The sequence below is a fragment of the Callorhinchus milii genome, unplaced genomic scaffold (genome assembly GCF_018977255.1).
Source record: "Callorhinchus milii isolate IMCB2004 unplaced genomic scaffold, IMCB_Cmil_1.0 Scaffold4, whole genome shotgun sequence".
Lineage (NCBI taxonomy): Eukaryota > Metazoa > Chordata > Chondrichthyes > Chimaeriformes > Callorhinchidae > Callorhinchus > Callorhinchus milii.
Window position 1 is genome coordinate 53,774,253 of NW_024704745.1, and position 19,330 is coordinate 53,793,582.

The 19,330-nt window shown below is 41.8% G+C and overlaps 1 protein-coding gene across 3 annotated transcripts in view; it reads left to right on the forward strand.

Moving 5' to 3' along the window:
• LOC103184130 (sestrin-3) overlaps positions 1–19,330 on the forward strand; it is a 66,874-nt gene that overhangs the window by 13,517 nt on the left and 34,027 nt on the right. Inside the window, exon 1 of one of the 3 annotated variants that reach the window (XM_007902014.2) lies at positions 18,923–18,940. The exons of the other annotated variants lie outside the window; for them this stretch is intronic. Coding sequence (XP_007900205.1) covers positions 18,926–18,940 — 15 coding nt within the window. The 5' untranslated portion in view covers positions 18,923–18,925. Of the gene's footprint in view, positions 1–18,922; positions 18,941–19,330 lie in introns of those variants that run through there. 3 annotated transcript variants of the gene reach the window in all.

Below are 19,330 nucleotides of genomic sequence, written 5' to 3' on the forward strand. Positions count from 1 at the left end.
CGAATGATGAACAAATCAATTCAGCGTTGTTTTGCTTAGGTGGACGTTACGGTGGATTGCACCATTTAGGATTTCACTCAATGCTTTGATAATTGAATCGGGGGCCCATTGCCAGAAAAAATCCTTTCACAATAAATGTATATAATGTGTATGTATTTTGGAAATACCTTTATTGCAGTCACCACAATATGACTGCTAGGAATCCAAGATGGGTTATGACCGGACTGAAAAACAAGGAAAAAGAAGACATTCAGACTTTGTACAATGTCTCCTATCATTTTATGTACTGAAGGGAAAATATACCTATCAAATGCAGTCACTCCATTTCATGATATATTTTATGAAAAGCTTTGAGATGTCCTCCTGATGTGAATGTTTGCCAGAACTGTAAGACTGTGTTTCTGGACTGATCGGTTTGATCAACAAGGCAACTGTAAAGTCTCACACTGCGATTGTGTTAGAAACTGATTCAATTATGGCTCCTTTGTTTAAAAAGAAAGTGGAAATCTAAGGTTGCTATCATTCCATTATTTTTAACAGTGCAAAACTGGTTTTACAACATGCCTGTGGGTGAATCTGGATCTGATTATATGAAGGGAATAGACTGTTATTTTTTAACCTAGTTAAACTCCCCTGTGGATTACACTAATCAGTTTATTATTGCTGTAGTTGGAAGTCGGCACTGTACTGCAGATGCAGAATGTGCTCAAATGACGATGGGGAGGTAAAATTAAATGATGTTCAAATTTAAATCTCTGGCAGATGTATTCGGCAATTCTCACAGTAACTTTTATGCGGGAAAACATAGGATTTTTATAGCCTATGAAAATGCGGTGCATTTTGCTTTTCTGTAGACACAGTTGATAATAGCTGACTGGCAGCAAGTTACAAGGCAGTAATTCAATTGAATGGTTCTGTTGTGAACTGGAAGACAGAAGCTTGACTGATTTATGAAATTCAGCAGAATTTATTGCCAAACATTTGTTAGGAAATTACTTAGTTTTTTTTGCATTGCATTTTTGCTAACAGAAATATGATTTTGAATCATACACTATCGGACATATTATGATTAAAAATTAGGACTTGGTGGATAATTTTGGAAAGTTCTGCAATTTGGTGGCAAACCTTTTCAAAAGCTAGACAACTGTTTTGTAAGAGTTATTGAGTTTTCTTAAGATATTTTTCAGCAGGTTAATTTTCAGCCAGTACAAATATTTGACTGGCTGCAATTGGGAATATAAGAACAACCCTGCATATATTTTCTTCACTGCACAATTCTAGCAGCTTCTATCTGTCCTCTCCTGCTAACTGCATAGGTTGCATTCTGAACATATCTTGATAAATTATGTATGCCTTGTTTAAACAAAGCAGATTTCTTCTGTGTGTGTTTTTATATATTTTTCTTCCCACCTCCGACTCTGCTCTCCAGTGTGGTTTAGTTACTTACTGGTTCAACTCGCTGTGTCTTTTAGTGCAGTGTTAGCAATACTCAGGGTTGGAGATTGAAACAAATATAGTATTCCAGTCTTCGAGAGTGAAGTATTGGGTATGCCCAATTATCCTTCCTCCCCCACATCCGGTCCCTCACCAGCACCGCTTTCTTCCACCTCCGACGCATTGCCTGTCTCCGCCAATACCTCTCCCCAAAAGCCGCTGAAACTCTGGTCCATGCCTTTGTCACCTCCCAGCTGGACTATTCAAACACCCTCCTCGCCGGTCTCCCATCCACTACCATCCATAAAATCCAAATCATTCAGAACTCTGCCGCCCGTATTCTCATCCGCACGAAACTCCGCTCCCTGATCACCCCAGTCCTTGCCAGATTGCACTGGCTCCCTATCCCAGAGAGAATCGACTTCAAGATCCTCACCCTCATATTCAAGTCCCTTCACTCCTCTGCACCCCCCTACCTCTCCAACCTCTCCTCAAAACAGCACCCGTTGCCTTTGTTCCTCCGGGTCTGGCCTCCTCCTTGTCCCCCGAGTCCTCCGCTCCACTCTCAGCGGCCGTGCCTTCAGCCACTATGTCCCGAGGCTCTGGAACAGCCTTCTTCACTCCCTTCGTCTCGCTCCCTCCCCATTTTCAGGTCTCTACTCAAGACCTTTCTTTTCGACCGCGCCTTTGGTCACCTTCTCCCCCCTCCCCCTGGCTCGGTCCCGGGATCCTAAACTGTAAAGCGGTCTGACACGCCGTCGGACATGGAGGGCGCTATAGAAATCCAAGTTGTTGTTGTATGCACAACCTTTTTTTTCTTACGAAGCATGAAAGGGAGCAGCCCTGGCAACCCTCCTTGCCCCCAAAATTAACCCTTGGCTTCATTTCTGTTGTGCAGCAGTCTTTCTCATTGTGTGAATTTTTCATATTCTTGGACTCTTGTCATGTTTGTAATGAATTTGAATCAACCACTGCAATTAGACAGGCTATTAGTGAAACTAACCAAGGATTTCAAATTGGTAAGTTTGTGGGGTATTGTCATCTATATCGAGCTTGACTTTATATTTGAATGGTTCAACTGTATTTACAAAGGGGAAATTTTCGCCACTTTATCTGTGACTGTTATGGATCTAAAGCCAATGATGATCTCTGTATATGGAATGGTGCAAGGCTAATACAATATTATACTGTACACACATGGTCAAACCTCTGGCTTGATCATTTGTGTATACAGTATATAATGTTGCTTTATAAGAAACCCAGAATACTGACCCACTGAAGGACTCCAATCTGCTTCTTTGCACTGCCAACCCTGGAGGTGCAGATCATGAAGGCTAAATCAGGTCGGGAGAGTGTGCCTTACCAGATACTCGAACTGGCTAATTCCACTTTGAAAAAGATTGAGGGAGAAAACATTCCAACCAGCCCCAAACCTGTCATTAATGGCAGTTTCCAGTTGATAATAAACCTTTCTTAATCATTGCTGGTAACTGTTAGAGAGAAGTGATTGCATTTAGGAATCAGTAAAAAGTCAATACCTACCAGATGTTTTTTCTAATCCCCTCCCCCCACCCAGACTTCCACCCGAATCTACTTGTGGACCCATCAACCGACAGAGCTGGTGTGGGGCTCCTGTTTTTTAATGTGTGGTGAGCACAAAACTGCTTGGCTGTGAGCCACGAAAGCTTAAAACAAGTCTTCAAATTTAAAGGGACAGCCCATCCAGATGTAGGTTCGTATGCTGCAGTGATGTCTTCAAGGCTAGTCCACTTTAATTAAAAAAACCTGAAATGTTGATTATACTTCTTTCATTTGCCATCTTGTTTGTTCTTCCCAGACGCTTTCCTGAATATTGAACGATTTGCAGGTTTGTACCAATACAAAGGATACAATTCAAGTGCAGCTGTTGAAAAGCTCAACTATATATTTTGGCCTCCTCATTCCTCGCTGCTCTCTTTCCTCCTTGGCTAATCATTGGTAGGAACCATAGTAATTCTTTCAGTCATGATAAATGATCAAAGTAGTTAAGGTAATTCAATGATGTTTCATTGCATGAATAAAAATGGAAATATTCTGCACAGTGGTAAGATTAATGGAATTCTACAATGATGGGATTATCAATGCTGTATATTCATATATTTTATTGCACTCCAGGCGCCCCCCCATACATACTTCATACATTCCAAGATTAAATGCAGTAGTATATGTGGAAATACATTGAAAGGTCAAGAACAGAATAAGTTGAACTTTCAGTTTGCCTTTGTAAATGCTTCACGAGAATCGATAGTCCACAGTACTTCACCCAAGTAACTGTACTTTTGAGTCCATGAAGTGTTGTCAGACTATTTGACCGAAGAGGACATCATAGAATAATCTGATCCTCTTGTAAACGGAAACAAACGTGTCTTTTAGCAGCGTCACTAGAAAGCAATTAGGAGCAGAAACCTAATACTTATATAATTTCAGACCATAATGGGGCTGATAGATATTGATCATTCTTGCATTTTTCACCCAAATATTTGAAATAACCTTGATATTTCCAAACTGCAAAGTTTGTTTATAATATCTTTTGTTACTTGACACTAATTCTGCATCCCTGGTTGATTTTCCTCTCCCCAGTTCAGAGGTCTAATATGAGATGCCAATTGTAGGCACCCTGTATTGCCTGGCTGAGACCAGCTAACAGCACAGGCCAGGAATAGAACCTGTCATCTGATCTGTGTAATAGTAATCCTTGTATTTGGTATAGCTTTGTTGCATTGAAAAGTCTGAAAGTATTTCACAATCATTAGTGTTGTGTGTAGTGACTGTGTATTTGTACCATTACATTTTGTGCAAGCAATGATCCACAAGCAACCATAAAATTTAACTTGAAGATTGTTGGCCAGAAGAAATTCTTTGCTTTGTGATTAAACAAGTGGAGGACCTCAGTTTAACATCTCATCCAAAGGATTGGATCTATGACAATTCTGCCCCTCCCAGCACTCCACTGACTGTCCAAGTCCCCAAATGGGATGTGAATCCATATGTTTTGACCAAAACGTGAAATTGGTATCAACTGAGCCAAACTGACACTTGTAGTTATGCACTGGTTGGAGCCTTTACTCACTAGGCCATTAGGGATGCCCTTTTGATGCATTCTAAATAGCTACTAAGCATTAATTGAGTGAGCAGTTTTTTTTAATGCTGCCACCTATATGTATCTGAAATTGGTTGGTATAATAGTTATACCAAAATGCTATAAATTTTCCAATTAACGGCATGAATGCACGTGTTTATTTTTGGATTGCAACAGCACTACAATTGTAAGGCTTCATTGGGTGATTGTAACGGCCTTGCCTCCTCCTACGTCTCTGACCTGCTGACCCCCATCAACCTGTCTTCTCCAGCCTGCTCCAGGTCTCCCGCCCTACCATCGGCAGCCAGGCTTTCAGCCTCTCTGCCTCCACTCTTTGGAATTTCATCCCACAATCCTTTCGCCTTGCTCCCTCTCTTCCCTCCTCCAAGGCATGACTCAAGACCCTCCTTTTTGACCGTGCCTTCAGCCACCCTCCTACCCCCTCTGCCCTCCCTCATCCCAACCCTGCCCCCCACTCTCGGGTCCTAATCCCTGACTGTTCAGGGCCTTGGGACATCCTCTTGAAGTGAAAGGCGCTTTTCAAACGTAATTTTGTTGTTGTTTTCCCAAAACATGCAATTCCTGCTTTGGTGCAAATTAGGTGGATCAATACAATTCAACACCACACAAGAGATGGCTGCTGCTATTGGTCATACTCTTGTAATTGTAAATAAGCCAAAAGGATTTTGATGTTAAGGATATCTTGCCAAAATCCAGCACTTCATTGATTTGTTTTCAACTAACCTCCTCCATCCCTTCAAAAAATAAGTACGTAAATTGATAATAATTTGGTCACTCAATCCATGACTGTTTGTGGGACACTGCTGCGTGCAATTGGCTCCCACGTTTGTCCACAAAATGTACAGTCAGTTCACTTTACTGTATATTCTGTAAAGCGCTTTGAGACCTGCCGAAGACGTGATATCAAAAGCAAGGATTATTTATTATTTATCCTGATGAACATGATATATTTTAAACCGAAAAAAATTCTTACATAAAGACTTTGCCGTTCATTTGAATGAAGTGTGGTGGCTGATCTTCGTTTGAAACTTAATTGGAAGTTGCTGTTTGAAATATAAACCATTTAAACCCACGTCACCTAACAATAGATTAATTAGTGCTCACACTGCCTCCAAGGAACCAATATCAACAACAACAGCACGCGGGGTAGTGTCCCAGAGCGCTTGAGAAACCGTGCTCACTAAATGCATTAGTTGTATCTCTATTAGGTTTGCCTAATTAATTTCTGCTGTGTGATATACAGTGGAATTGGTCTATGAGTTCTAGGTGGATCCACTCGTTTTCATAACTTATCCTCCATGTAAACAGGTTCAGTGAATGTATCTGAAATAACTTCTTCACACAGACGGTGGTGAGAATGTGGAACTCGCTGCTGGAAGCTGTAGTTGAAGCAAATACTATGGATGTACTTAAGAAAGAACTTGATACATACATGAGGGAGAGAAAATAGGAGAGGAGTATAGGAGGGGTGGAGACTTGTATTGGGGAGGTAAGCTGGGTGTACGTGGAACTGAACTGGTGACAAAGTGACTTGTTTGCCAACAGAATGTCAGATCGAGCAAGCCCTCTGACGCTCTCAGTAGTTCAGTTCCTGAGCAAAGCGGGTCTGCAGTATTCCAGGACCCTGCTGGTGACAACACAGCTAAGAAGGGCAGACCAATCACTGGGCGCAGGGATTCTTCCCACTCAACTCCCATTAACCCTTCAAGCCAAAGCCATAAATGGTAGGCCGGTCGGTCCGAGCTGGACAAGCAGAGGGAAAGCTTGACAGGCAGTTGTGTCAATGGCAAGCTGCATGGTTTTAGCTGGTTAGACACCAGCAGTACCCCAACGCACACTCTGAGGTCCCCAAGACTTTGTGTTTGCCAACCTGCGCCTAATACTTTCCTGAATTAGGTAAGCAGGATGTGTTACTCCCGAGAGAGTGTAAATTCCATTCCAATAAACATCTCTGGAATTCCCATGTATTGGAGGGATTCATGGAATTCTGTTTTGATTGGAAATGCATGATAATGGATGTCTGCATGCGTCAGACACCCGGCTGACCAAAGAAAAATATTGAAGAGTTGTAATGCTGTGCTGGTAACAACTTATGATCTGGAGTAACTTGGTAAGGATTGTGGTAACGTGTAATAATATTATTAATAAGGCCATTTAATGTGCTGACTCTACAAACTGGATCCGTGAGGTAATTTGTTTTCAAGATGTTTCTTTTGTCAGCCCAGATCTTAGTGATTCTGGCCAGCTGGACAACAACCTGTCCAAGTTTCTACAAAATTTCTGGTGGCATTTGCTCAAGTCATGAATTGTGCCTGGCCAGCACATCCAGAGAGAAAAGTGCTGCGTCTCGGACCTTATTTAAAAGAAAAGATTGTTTCATTTGATTGCGTTTTATTTCCCTACACATCTACAGGTTTGAATAAACTCCAAAACAGTCCAGCTTGTAAGTTGACTCCAGGGAAGTAAAAGATTTCATTAGTATTTGTGAGGCTGTTCCAATTTAAGACTTCCTTTTGTGAATGCTTGTGAAAAATTGCTAATCCTGATGAACAATCAAAATGATAATTTGTTCAGCTGCTGAGCAGAATGTAAAGGAAAATTTTACATAGGAACAGGAGTAGGCCATTCAGCCCTTTGAGCTTGTTCCATCATTCTATAAGATCATGCCTGATCTGTACATCAACTCCAATTACCCGCCCTTGCCCCATATCCCCATAGATACATGATGAATTGTGCAGTTTATTTTTCTTGTGCATGACTTATACAATCCGGTTTACGTTTATACAGAACCTTTGATGTTGGGAAGATGTGTCAAAACACTTTAGCTGACTTTGGGCAGCTGAAGAGGGTGGGGGATGGAGAAAGATTTTAGGACTTGGTATTTTGAGGAATTGTAGAATAGTGTATTTACATTAGAAAATATCCACTGTTAGTCCTTTGGCAAATAATTATACAGCATGTCGGAACAGTGGGGGTCATCCTTCACTAGAAGCTGGGTGCATATCTCCAGTGCCATCTGTTCCATTCCTGTTGCTACGCTCTGTACAGATTAGTGTCACCATTGTTGTGTCTCATTGTTTTCAGTTGGAACTGACACGGATACAGCTTCACACCAAGAATGCATCGTATTACAGTACTTATGCTGCGTTTGTAGGACTGATGGTAATGGAGATACTGCTAAGATGGGAACTGAGACGGGTTTGATAAGGCAGCTGAAGCGATAAATATTAGAAGTTTAATTGTGTTTGTTTCAGTAGGACTGTAATGTTAATTTTACTGACTGATTCACTGAAGTCTTATCAATGGAGAATCGTTGTAAACTGGTGGAAGATTGGAAAACTGGTTTGCTTGACCTGTCCGACCAGCAATTTGAGCTTTCTATGTACAGAATGTGACCATTGTGTTCCTCCTCACTGGATAATGTTTCAGTGCTCAGGAAGAGCTGATAATGGTCCTGAGAAACTCATTACATGGGTGACATTTAAATTGAATTTGCAAGATTGATATTTCCTCAGTGAAGAGCAGGGATGTTGTTCACCAGTTTTGCAGTACGAGAGTGAAGAAGCAGCAGGAATTTCTCATTTTACATTACCTTGTGGACGTGGAACTAGAAATCAAAGATGTGCCGCATCAGGGAGCGAGATTCAATGCTAAAACACTACTGTGCTGTATAACACCCTTCTGTATATGTCAGCTCATATATATATATATATGTGTGTGTGTGTTTGTTTAGCCTTTTCAAATTTATGCAGATGAGGAAAGAGACTCGAAGGTGACGTTTCACATTAATCACTAAAAAATAATGGTTTACTATTAAAAGATTAATTGAAATATATATTTTTAGTTTTCAGTGTATTGGATTAGATCCCTTCGTGAGCAACACCACAGTACAAAGTAAAGGATGCTGAAACAAGATGCTACTTCTAGTCTGATTTTCCTTTTGTTGATGAATCTGGACTCCTATTTCTTTAGCTGTTGTGTGCAATTGAAGCTGATCTGCTAATGGTCCAAAGAAACTCATTACATGGGTGACATTTTAATCAGAACCTGGATTTATATTTTGGTATTTCTTTAATAAAACTAGTTCAATCGGACTTGACCTGGTTTTCAGAACATAGGACTTGATAGCACAAACCACTGTTGCTCTGATAATCTTAAGGAACATGAATGACTGATGTAATTGTAGGTACTCTTCTGAAGTTCAGATCAAGGTACGTTTTGTTGAAGTATATTATTAAGCAGACTGGCAGGTGTTCTATCCAATAACTGACCTGTGCTATGCTGGTCATTGAGTACTTGATGCTGGATCCAGAAGTTTGAAAAATTCCATTTTTACCATGTGCTTGTCCCTGCTCTGCCTAAGCACAAAAAAAACACGCCTTGTAAATGTGAGGTGTTAACTTTAATTTTCATCAATTAAATTCTGGATGAACTTGCTGTGCATTTCGAATCATGCTGATTTAAAAAGTATAATTTTTCAGATTTCACCTCCTCCATGTTTCCTCTGCTAGAGGTCACAATTGTGCAGTTTTAATGCCATTCCATGACCAGTTAACACTTTCGGGGAGTAGTTCTGGAGTGCTCCTGAGGTCACACCTATTGTGGTCGTTAGAACACCAATAATAATAATAATCCTTGCATTTGATATAGCGCTTTTCACGTCTTCAAGATGTCTCAAAGGGGTTCACAGAATAGACTGTAAAGTGAATTGACTGTATACTTGTGGGCGAAATGCACACAGCAGAGTCCCACAAACAGTTGTGGATTGAAGTGACCAATTTATTATTTTTTTTCTTGAGGGATTATTATCAGGCGTGTGGAGTAAGGAAACTTGCTCAAGGTTTCACCCTGCCGGGAATCGAACCCAGGTCTCTCGCCTGCACAGATTATACCTGGGTATTGGACGGTCAAGTTGTGGCTGATAACTGCAAATTGACAGCAGCCCATGAGAATAAAGTCCAATATTATAATACCCCAGTGATATTATATTATAATACACCAACAACAAGATTACATTTGTATAGCGCCTTTCACGTTGGGAGGACGTCCCAAGGCGCTGCCAAGTACGGCATTTCAGACCCAAGCTGGAGTCAGGGGGGGAGAGGGGAGGGGGTGAACGATGGCATGGTCGAAGAGGAGGGTCTTGAGGTGGGACTTGAAGGAGGCTAAGGAGAGGGTGAGGCGGAGTGACTGGGGGATAGAATTCCAGAGGTTGGGGGGAGAGTGGCTGAATGCTGTCCCGCCAATGGTGGGGCGGGGGACGTGGAGCAGGCCAGAGCCGGCTGAGTGGAGGGAGCGGGCGGGTTGGTAGACGGTTAGGAGGTCGCAGAGGTAGGGTGGGGCGAGGCCACGGAGGGCTTTGTATGTGAGGACCAGGATCTTGAACTGGATCCTCTGAAGGATAGGGAGCCAATGGAGTCGGGCAAGAGTGGGGGAGATGGGGTCACGGAGTTTGGTGCGGGAGAGGACACGGGCGGCAGAATTCTGGATTATCTGCAGCCTGTGGAGGGAGGAGTTGGGAAGGCCAACAAGCAGGGCATTTGCATAGTCGAGCCTGGAGGTGATGAAGGCATGAACAAGAGTTTCAATGGCCTGAGGAGTGAGATAGTGGTGGAGTCGGGCGATGTTACGGAGGTGAGGGAAAGCAAAGCGGGTCATGGCTTGAATGTGGGGGAGAAAAGACAGTTGAGGGTCGAACAAGACACCAGGTTCCTGACTGGCTTGGTGAGTTGTAGAGTGCAACCATGGAGGTTGATGCTGCCAGAGTCTGAGGTGCTGAGGCGCTGGCGTGAGCCAATCAGGAGCATCTCAGTCTTGTTCACATTCAACTGTAGGAAATTTCCCCCCATCCAGGACTTGATATCCGATAGACAGTCTGTCAGGACAGCAGTGATCCTGGAGTTGAGGGTGGAGGCAGAAAGATAGAGTTGGGTTGACCCCATGTCTGCGGATGATGTCTCCAAGGGGGAGCATGTAGATACTAAAGAGGAGAGGACCAAGGATAGAGCCCTGGTGGACTCCAGACATGACAGTGCAGGGGCTGGAGGAGAAACCATTAGAGGCAACAAAGTGGAGACGGTGAGGGAGATGGGAATCAAACCAGGCAAGGGCAGATCTGTGAAGATTTGAGTAAAGCGGAGAGGAGGTGGATGAGGATGGAGTGGTCGACAATGTCGAAGGCGGCAGAGAGGACAAGGAGGCAGAGGGAGCCCTGATCACAGATGTTCAGAATGACATTAGTAACTTTGACCAGGGCTGTTTCCGTGCTATGGGCAGCGCGGAAGCCGGATTGGAGGGGTTCAAAGAGGGAATGGCAAGAAAGAAAGGTTCGGAGCTGTGTTGCGATGACTCCAGGACCTTGGAGAGGAATGGGAGGTTAGAGATGGGGCGGTAGCTGGAGAGGAGGGATGGATCCAGGGAAGATTTTTTCAAGATGGGGGGTGATGACAGCTGTTTTTAGGGTGTTGGGAACTGAAATGGTGGACAAGGAGAGGTTGACATCGGACAGGAGAGGGGCCAGAAAGTGGAGCTGGGAGATGAGGAGAGAGGTGGGGATGGGATTAAGGGAGCAGGTGGTGGGGTTTGAGTTTTCGGGCAGTCGTGGTGAGGGAGGAGGGAGAGATAGGGTCGAAGGAGTATAGTGGGGGATGGTTGGGTAATGAGGGAGAGATGATGTGGGGGTGGCTGTGGATGGGGCTGAAGTGGCTGAATGTATCCCCTCGATTTTAGATTCAAGGAAGTCCAGCATCTCCTCACAGTTGGAGTTTGAGGAGAGGATGGGTGAGGTATGGGAAGGTGGACAGAGGAGATGGTTTGTGGTGGAAAAGAGAAGCCTGGGGTTGTCCTTTGCCTCCAAGATAACCTTGTAGTAGAAGGAGGATTTGGCAGAGGCAAGAGCGCAGCAATCCCATTATAATAATAATCCTTGCATTTAATATAGCACTTTTCACGTCTTCTAGACGTATCAACATGCTTCACAGAATATGCTGTAAAGTGAATTGATTGTTTATTTGTGGGCAAAACGCGGCAACCAATTATACACAGCAGTGTCCCACAAACACTCGTGAATTGAAGTGACCAATTTTATTATTGTTTTTTTTTCCTTGAAGGATTATTATCAGGCGTGTGGAGTAAGGAAACTCACCCAAGGTTTTACCCTGCCAGGAATCAAACCCAGGTCTCTCGCGAGGCGAGTGCTTTAACCACTGAGCTACAGGACTCCTTATTATAAACTTATAAAATAACTATTCAGTTTTTCATTCACTCTTTGACTGTTTGTGAGACATGTCTATGTGTAAATCAGCATTGGTTACAAATACATAGTCACTGCACAGTAAAAATCCACAGTAGAAAGTGCTTTGAGACATTTCAACCACACAATAAGGTACCAGATCAAATACAAGTATTGGTGATTGGTACATGACAGACCCACTGAACAACACACAGTAGTTGAACATTGCTCAGTAATCGAGGCAGTTCACTATTCAGGCCATATTTGGACAGTCTTTTTCTTATTTGAAACTGATTGGGACCAAAACCAAACTCACAAATCAGCCCACCTCACCAATGAAGACAAGATTGACCCGTCTATTGATTGCTCTTAGCACGTTTCCACAGCTATCTTTTTAAAAAGGTTCAATCATGGAGCAGAGAAAGTTTGATGTTGCACATTAGTTGGTGGTTTGCACAACTGTTCTGCTTTTGGTCATCTCAAGCTGTTGTTCTGGATGTAATAGAACTTAAAATCAATAGATTTAAATCAACTCAAAAAAGATATTCGGAGGAGAAAAGGGGAGAAGAAAGACGGTGGCTCGATATGGAATTTTTTTTAACAATGTTGTTTACGCAGCTTGTTAACGTTGACCAGACCAAATCTGAATCAATTGTTGGGAGGAGCAGCAGCCTACTCGCTGAAGCACAGTAAAGGGAAATGCAGGAGTTACTGCAAGGTTGCTGTAATTTTCCATCAGCTGAGGAGTGATTCCAGAACAGATTGTGTGCGCTCCTGACTTACACAGCACATTGGTCACCAGCTGTCAAGGGTCGCTCTCTGGTGGCTGCTGCTGGGCTGTGTGGCTGTCGGGGTGCCACAAATCACTACACTTCTTGGTTTGATTTCTGGTGCTGCAGTTACTGTGCTAAGTCAATGGGTTTGTAGTGTATCTTTTACTAGTTTGCTTGTACGGATAAATCGTGCATTAAGAAAAATTGTAGTGCTGGTGCCTCCTACGAAATACTGTGACTGAACAAGGTGGGACAATTCTACATGGACAATTTTCAGATTCTTAAAAAAAATTCTATATATATATATTTATAATCTTGTGAACTACACGCACAACCGTTATAAGTAGACGTGTATGTGCTTGTAACCAACTCAAAAATTAATAACCTTCATCCAAACCTCTCTTGTGATCTGTAGATTGCGCACTTGGATTGATCTTAGATTGGTTTAGGTAAGACCATACATCAATTGCTGTTAGCTTAGGCTTTATACTCAGTGGCTCAGGAAAGGCAGGGAACACTTTGCATTGAACCATTCAAAACTCTACATAGTAATGGTCAAGATCTCTGGTCAGACCATGCTGAGGGAATGCATCAAAAAATATTATCATCTATTAAGAAACCCCAACACCAGACATGCTAGATGGATTGAGTGGTATGTGAAAATACTAAGAAGGGTGTAGGATTGAACTTTTGATTCAAGGTTGGCAGATGATAAACTAATGTCTTCACAGAATCACTGTATGAATATGATCTTGGCAATCGTTAGACTTGCTGGTTTAACCTCAGAGGAAATGTAATAATATTCATACAAGTATGTATTTGTTTGGACAGGCAGATCATTGAAATTTATTGGAATTCTTTGATCGTGTAGCCAGAATTTAATTTCTACGTGTAATCTGGTGGATGTTATATCCTGATTATCAGAAAGTGTTGAGGTTTATTACACAAATGTCATGTAGCTACAGTAAAAAAAACACAGGATCCAAGAGGAAATTGTTGGCTGGAAGGACATCAAGCACCTTTGGGCAACAGAATTTCTATTGAGGAGAGAAGGGAGTTTCTCCCAGTGTCCTGGCCAAGAATGCTTCAGAGTAATTGGTTATTTTGCTGGTACTCAACCTACAAAAATAGTCACTGTACCTGACTGCAGTATCGTGAGAAGTGCTTTTCAGATGCTTTGATGAGATAACATGCTATTAAAAATGCATAACCAAAGGTACACAATAGATGCAAGTCATCTACTGTACCTTTCTCAGTTCACATAGCAGGAAGGGGGAAAATTAGATGCAGTGTATAGTAAAACTTGCATAAGTCTTATCTTTATAAATTGTAAAAGCAACCACCCAATTCCCATTCAGTTTCCTATCAAAACCACAGAATTATTTGCACCAGTCTTTAATCATCTTCTAATTCATAACGCCGCTTCCCTGTCCTCCAGCACTGCCGCACTTACCAGCTGAATCACGGAAAATGATGTCCTAACCTGTTGACCCATACACACTTCGCTGCATTAAATCACAGGAAACTTAGTCTTGATCTGATGCTACGTGCGCAGAAGAACTTAATTTCCCACAAACAAATGTGATTCCATTGCTTGCCGTTAAGTGCTCATGTGGTGAAGAGTCGAGACGCATTGAATTGCGGGAAACGTAGTTTTGACCCATTAGTGTACACTCACTCACTGTCTATTGAATTGCGCATGCACACTGGATTATTGATTAAATTGGATTTTATACAATTTCTAAAAGGTTGCTTCACACAAGTCATATTAAATCTTGTGATCCCAATTGATACGACTTATATGAGATTTACTGTATAATGTAATTAAAGTTAATGGAAAGAATAAGTTTGAATGATATTTTCTCCTTTCTGAGCATGTACCAGAAGAGAGTTTTGTGATCCTTCTATTATTATTCTTGTGTCTCTGCTTACTATCCCACAATACAATTTCATAGGTGTCTACAATGCCCAAATGTCCATTGTTCATGTGTGAGCTCTTTTACTTTAAGTGTTAACAGACCTTCTTTTTGTCCACTTGAGATTTAAAAAAAAGCTCAATTCTGTCCTCGCCCAATATCCACTTTCAGCACATTTTCACCTTGAATCAAGTGGGAAACGTGGCAGATTTTCCCCTCCGTAGGACAGGGAACATTGAGGACATTTTGTTAGCAAAATTAGGAGGAAGGTGGATGGGGGAAGGAGGGGAAAAAGAGGGGGAAGAAGGGGCAGGGGAAAGAAGGGGTGGGGGAAGAGGAAATAGGGGGAGGAGGAAGGGGGGAGGGAGGAGGCAGCAAGAGAGGAGGAAAGGGGGGGAGGGAGGAGGATGGAAGAGGAAGAGGGAAGGGGGGAGGAGGCAGGAAGAGAGGAGGGAGAAGGTGGGAAGAGGAGGGGGAGGGAGGAGGATGGAAGAGGGAGGATGGAGGAAGAGGGAGGATGATGGAGGAAGATGAAAAAGAAGAAGACGGAGGAGGAAGAAGACGAAAATGGAGGAAGAAGAAGATGGAGATTCCAAAATGAGTGTGATGCAATGGCAGATTCTTCCCAATGGGTGGTGTTGTGTATGATTTGCAAATAGTTGTATCTTATCTATCTAAATGTGTCCAGAATACCCGGATGTTGTTATGGATTGAAAAACAGCAATAAGATACCTATCAAAAGAAGTCTTCACTGGATTGTATTAAGTTTGTTTATTTAAAGTACAAAAATATGCAGACAATGTATCCATTGATTGTCAATGAATTTTAAAATGTCTGCCGTAGCACCAATGATGCAATGAGTGTAAAAGTGCCTTGTAACTGTGTTCTACTGTAATATGTATAACATGGCCACAAACTGCAACAAGGGGACAGACTGACTCCAGTTAAAAGGGGAGATAATAGACAGTTGCTCTATTACAGAGGTGGGTACGAATGTGGGATGGACGAGATGCCGTGAGACTGTTTCCCAACTCGGGGTCATAGTCTCAAGATTAAGGGTCAGCCTTTTCGAACTGAGTTGAGGAAACATTTCTTCACTCAGAGGGGAATGAATTTGTGGAATTCTCTACCCCAAAAGGCCGTGGATGCTCAGTCTTTGAACATATTCAAGACTGAGGTTGATAAATTTCTGAAGGATAGAGAGATATGGGGATAGGGCGGGTAAATGGAATTAGGTTAGAAGATCAGCCATGATCTTATTAAATGGCGGGGCAGGCTCGAGGGGTCTAATGGCCTATTCCTGCTCTTACATCTTATGGTTTTATGGATTATATTAGCAAATTGAAGCGAGTATTTGCTAGCTATGGAAACTAGTTTGAGTATGAGATATTAATAGGTTTGCTAGTTTCTGACTTTAATTAGGGAAAATTAGTATTCGTCGGGTTTTCCAACTTTGTCCAAATCGAGGAAAATGAATTCCCATTGTCATTTTTTTAAAAACATACTTTTTTTTAATTGTTGAATGGATATTTGCATACACAGACAGCGTCTCTAACATCATTTCCTTTGTCAGTGATGCTGTCTTTGCAAAGCACACAGGAAGTAATGCCCTGCTGACCTTGCTTCCTGAAGGTCGCCCATTTTTGTATAGAAAAGGTAGCTAAAATCCCCCCCAAAAAGGTTAAATAACCCTCACCATAGAGTAATTTTGTTTTCACATTGCAGCCAGATGGATCACAGTGATGCTTTCCATTCCTGTACATTCCAATATTAAGTTAATTTGAATTGTGGAGTGTGAGTTTTTTTTAGATTGTCCTTTATAATGGAAACTTGGTGTTACCCAAACAAGAAAATGTGCGTATCCCCAGATACTGTTTAATGAATTACAGATAAACCTGGTCTAACTTTCACTACCTATTGTGTTCTGGCACCTAGCAGGAATCTGCAACTGCAACAATGTATTGATAACTTGAAAGACTCATTTGCAAGGAGAATGTATTCCTTATCCAAATAACAAGTACAGTACCTCTTTGTCTTTACCTGGTTTATTTGAAAATTAAGATGGAGTCAAATCCTCATTCATTTTTGGTCATGCCTCTCAAAGTACTGTTAACTTCATGATCATAACATCCAGACTTGACTACGCCAAGCCTCTGCTCACCAGACTACTCAACTCTAACCTTCATATACAGAACTCTGCATCCCCTGTCCTTTCCCACACCAGGCTCCGTGAGCTTTTCAGCCATATCCTCACTCAGCTCCACTGGCTCCCCATTCCCTAGTCGAATGAATTCAACATTCTTTTCTTCAATTTCAGATGTCTCCATGGCCTTGTTCTACTCTACTCCTTCGGCCTTACTACCCCAGCTGTTCCCTCTGCACAGCCAATAGCTTCATATCCTTTGCCTGCTCCGTCCTACCAATGTTGGACAAGCCTTCAACCACCCCCCTCCATTCTCAGGAAACCAATCCCGGCGGAGTCCCTTCACTTTGCCCCCTTCTCCGCCTTGAAAACTCACTTTAAGATCTTTCTCTTTCACCATGCTTTTGGCTGCCTTTCCCCTCTCCAACTTCCGCTTTCCCCCCGCATTCAAGCTCAGACTCTCAGTCAGTCATGTGAAACACTTATGAGTTGTCCTTTCGATGTGTAAATCACTAAATAAATATAAATTGTTATTTTTTATTTTTGAGATGTCTAGAAGACGTGAAAAACGCTATATCAAATGCAAGAATGATTATTATGTTAAATTTGAATTTGGTGTGCACTTAGTCAAATGAACATCTATATTAGAGGCATGTAAATTGGATACCGCATCCTGAATTGGGGCGGGTGGGTGGGGAATGGAAATAGGGGAGATTGCAATTGGCCTTGTGTTAACTTTACTGCCTGCAGGTTTTAGGAGTTTACGGATGTATATGTTTTCTTTTCAACTGGGAAAGGGGTCAATTAAAGTTCAGAGTGTATGAGTTTTCTGCTGGTTGGGAAATGTTCCTGCCTACCTTATACTCTCATATCTCTAAACACGAACTGAAAAATAATCGCCAGAGTGAGGACCACTTTCTATAGTAGAATCGATGAAAAATTTAGAGATTATGCATCCTTGCATGGTTATCATTTCTGGTGCCAGCAATATTTCTGGAGTTGAATTAGTTTGGCATCTCTACCTGTAGTTTTTTTATGCATTTCCCTAACCTCTTGCCTAGTTTTCAGGAAAGTACAGGAACTTGATGCCAGAAAAAAGCTTGTTGTTGGTTTATTGGCAAGTCTAACCATAAAAGTAAAGTAAGATTTATGCATTAGATTTTGTTCTGAAACAAACATGAGAGTTCAAAGACCAAGAGTTTGGGAGAAATCCATTGAATAAATCTGCTGTAGTCTTGCCAATGCTGATGGGGTAGGTGAATGGCCTATTACTTTTGCAGTTCTTTAGATATCTCAGCAGTCTGCTCTGGATAAAAGTTCAGAGCAGGATGATACGTTTGTGTGAGCTAGCTCAGTTGGTTGCACTCTTGCCTCTGAGTCAGAAGGTTACGAGTTCAACCTCACGTTGCGAGTTGTAACTCGCATAGGTTAAGATGACACTCCAATGCAGTGCTGGGGCAGGGGGGTTGCAATATTGGAGGTGCTGTCCTCCAGATGAGACGTTAAACCAAGGCTCCGACTGCCTGTTCAGTTGGATATTAAAAAGATCCATGGCATTATTGAGGAAAAAATGAGAAGGGAGTTTCTCCCAATGTCCTGGCCAACTATCCCCAAATAAAATTGACCATTCACTTCATGACTGTGTGCGTGTTGCACAGTGAGTTGTGTGAAATGAATGTTTCTTGACTCCTTTATAGAAACGTAGATTTTACACCAAAAAAGCAGGCCGATTGTACCTATGTTGGTTTCGTGGAACAGTTATCCATTTAGTCTTCAACTTCCCTTTTCACATACCATTTTGCTTTTTAAAAATATTGATGTAATTTCCATTTAAAAGCTATCATGGATGCTACGTAGTTCATAGTAACACTGTATGGTGTGTGTGTGGTAGCTGTGTGTAAAAAAATATTTTTTAAACCTCTCCCTTTGGTTTTTACTGATCATAAATGTGTGGCTTTTGGGCATAAATTTATGATAAATAAATTATTGTATAAAACTGACTCACACATAAGTGGATGAAATAAACTCTCTATTTATCTTCCACCCACCCCCTTATTTACCTTGATTTACCTTGTCAAATCTTCTTATAATTTTGAAGACTTCCGTCTGGTGTCCTCTCAACCTTCTTTGTTCTAGTGAAAACATTCTTTGTTTATCTAATATTTGTTGTTTTTTATTTGTATATCTAGCGTGTGACCAGACATTGCCTCTGCTAAGCCCTTCCTGCGGATTTGCGGATGTTTAAGTTATAACAATCAACACAGAATCTGGGCATTTGGTGAGGTAGAAATGGCAACGATAAAGGTGGGAAATGAGTGGTTAAACTCTATTGCTATTGAGGAAATTGTTCTGACCAGGTCATAAACATTTTACACCTTTAATGTTCGATGTGAATAAGATACAGTACTCCTAAAATGGTGCAGTCTTTCTATTTCATGCCTCAGTTAATATGCCATTTATTTGGAGATCAGACGTTTTGACTGATTGGCCTAAATATTTGGAGCCTAAAATTGCCACTAGCCTTAGCCTGCCAAACCTTTTCAACAATGCACAAATAGGAGGAGGCCATTTAGTTATTGAGCCTGTTCCATCAATTTTCCAAGCTTTTCTCGATTTCCCTTTCTATTTGTCTCTTTTAAACTGTCTGTGGGACATTCTGGGCAGTGCACTCCAAACTAATACAAACCTCTGTGT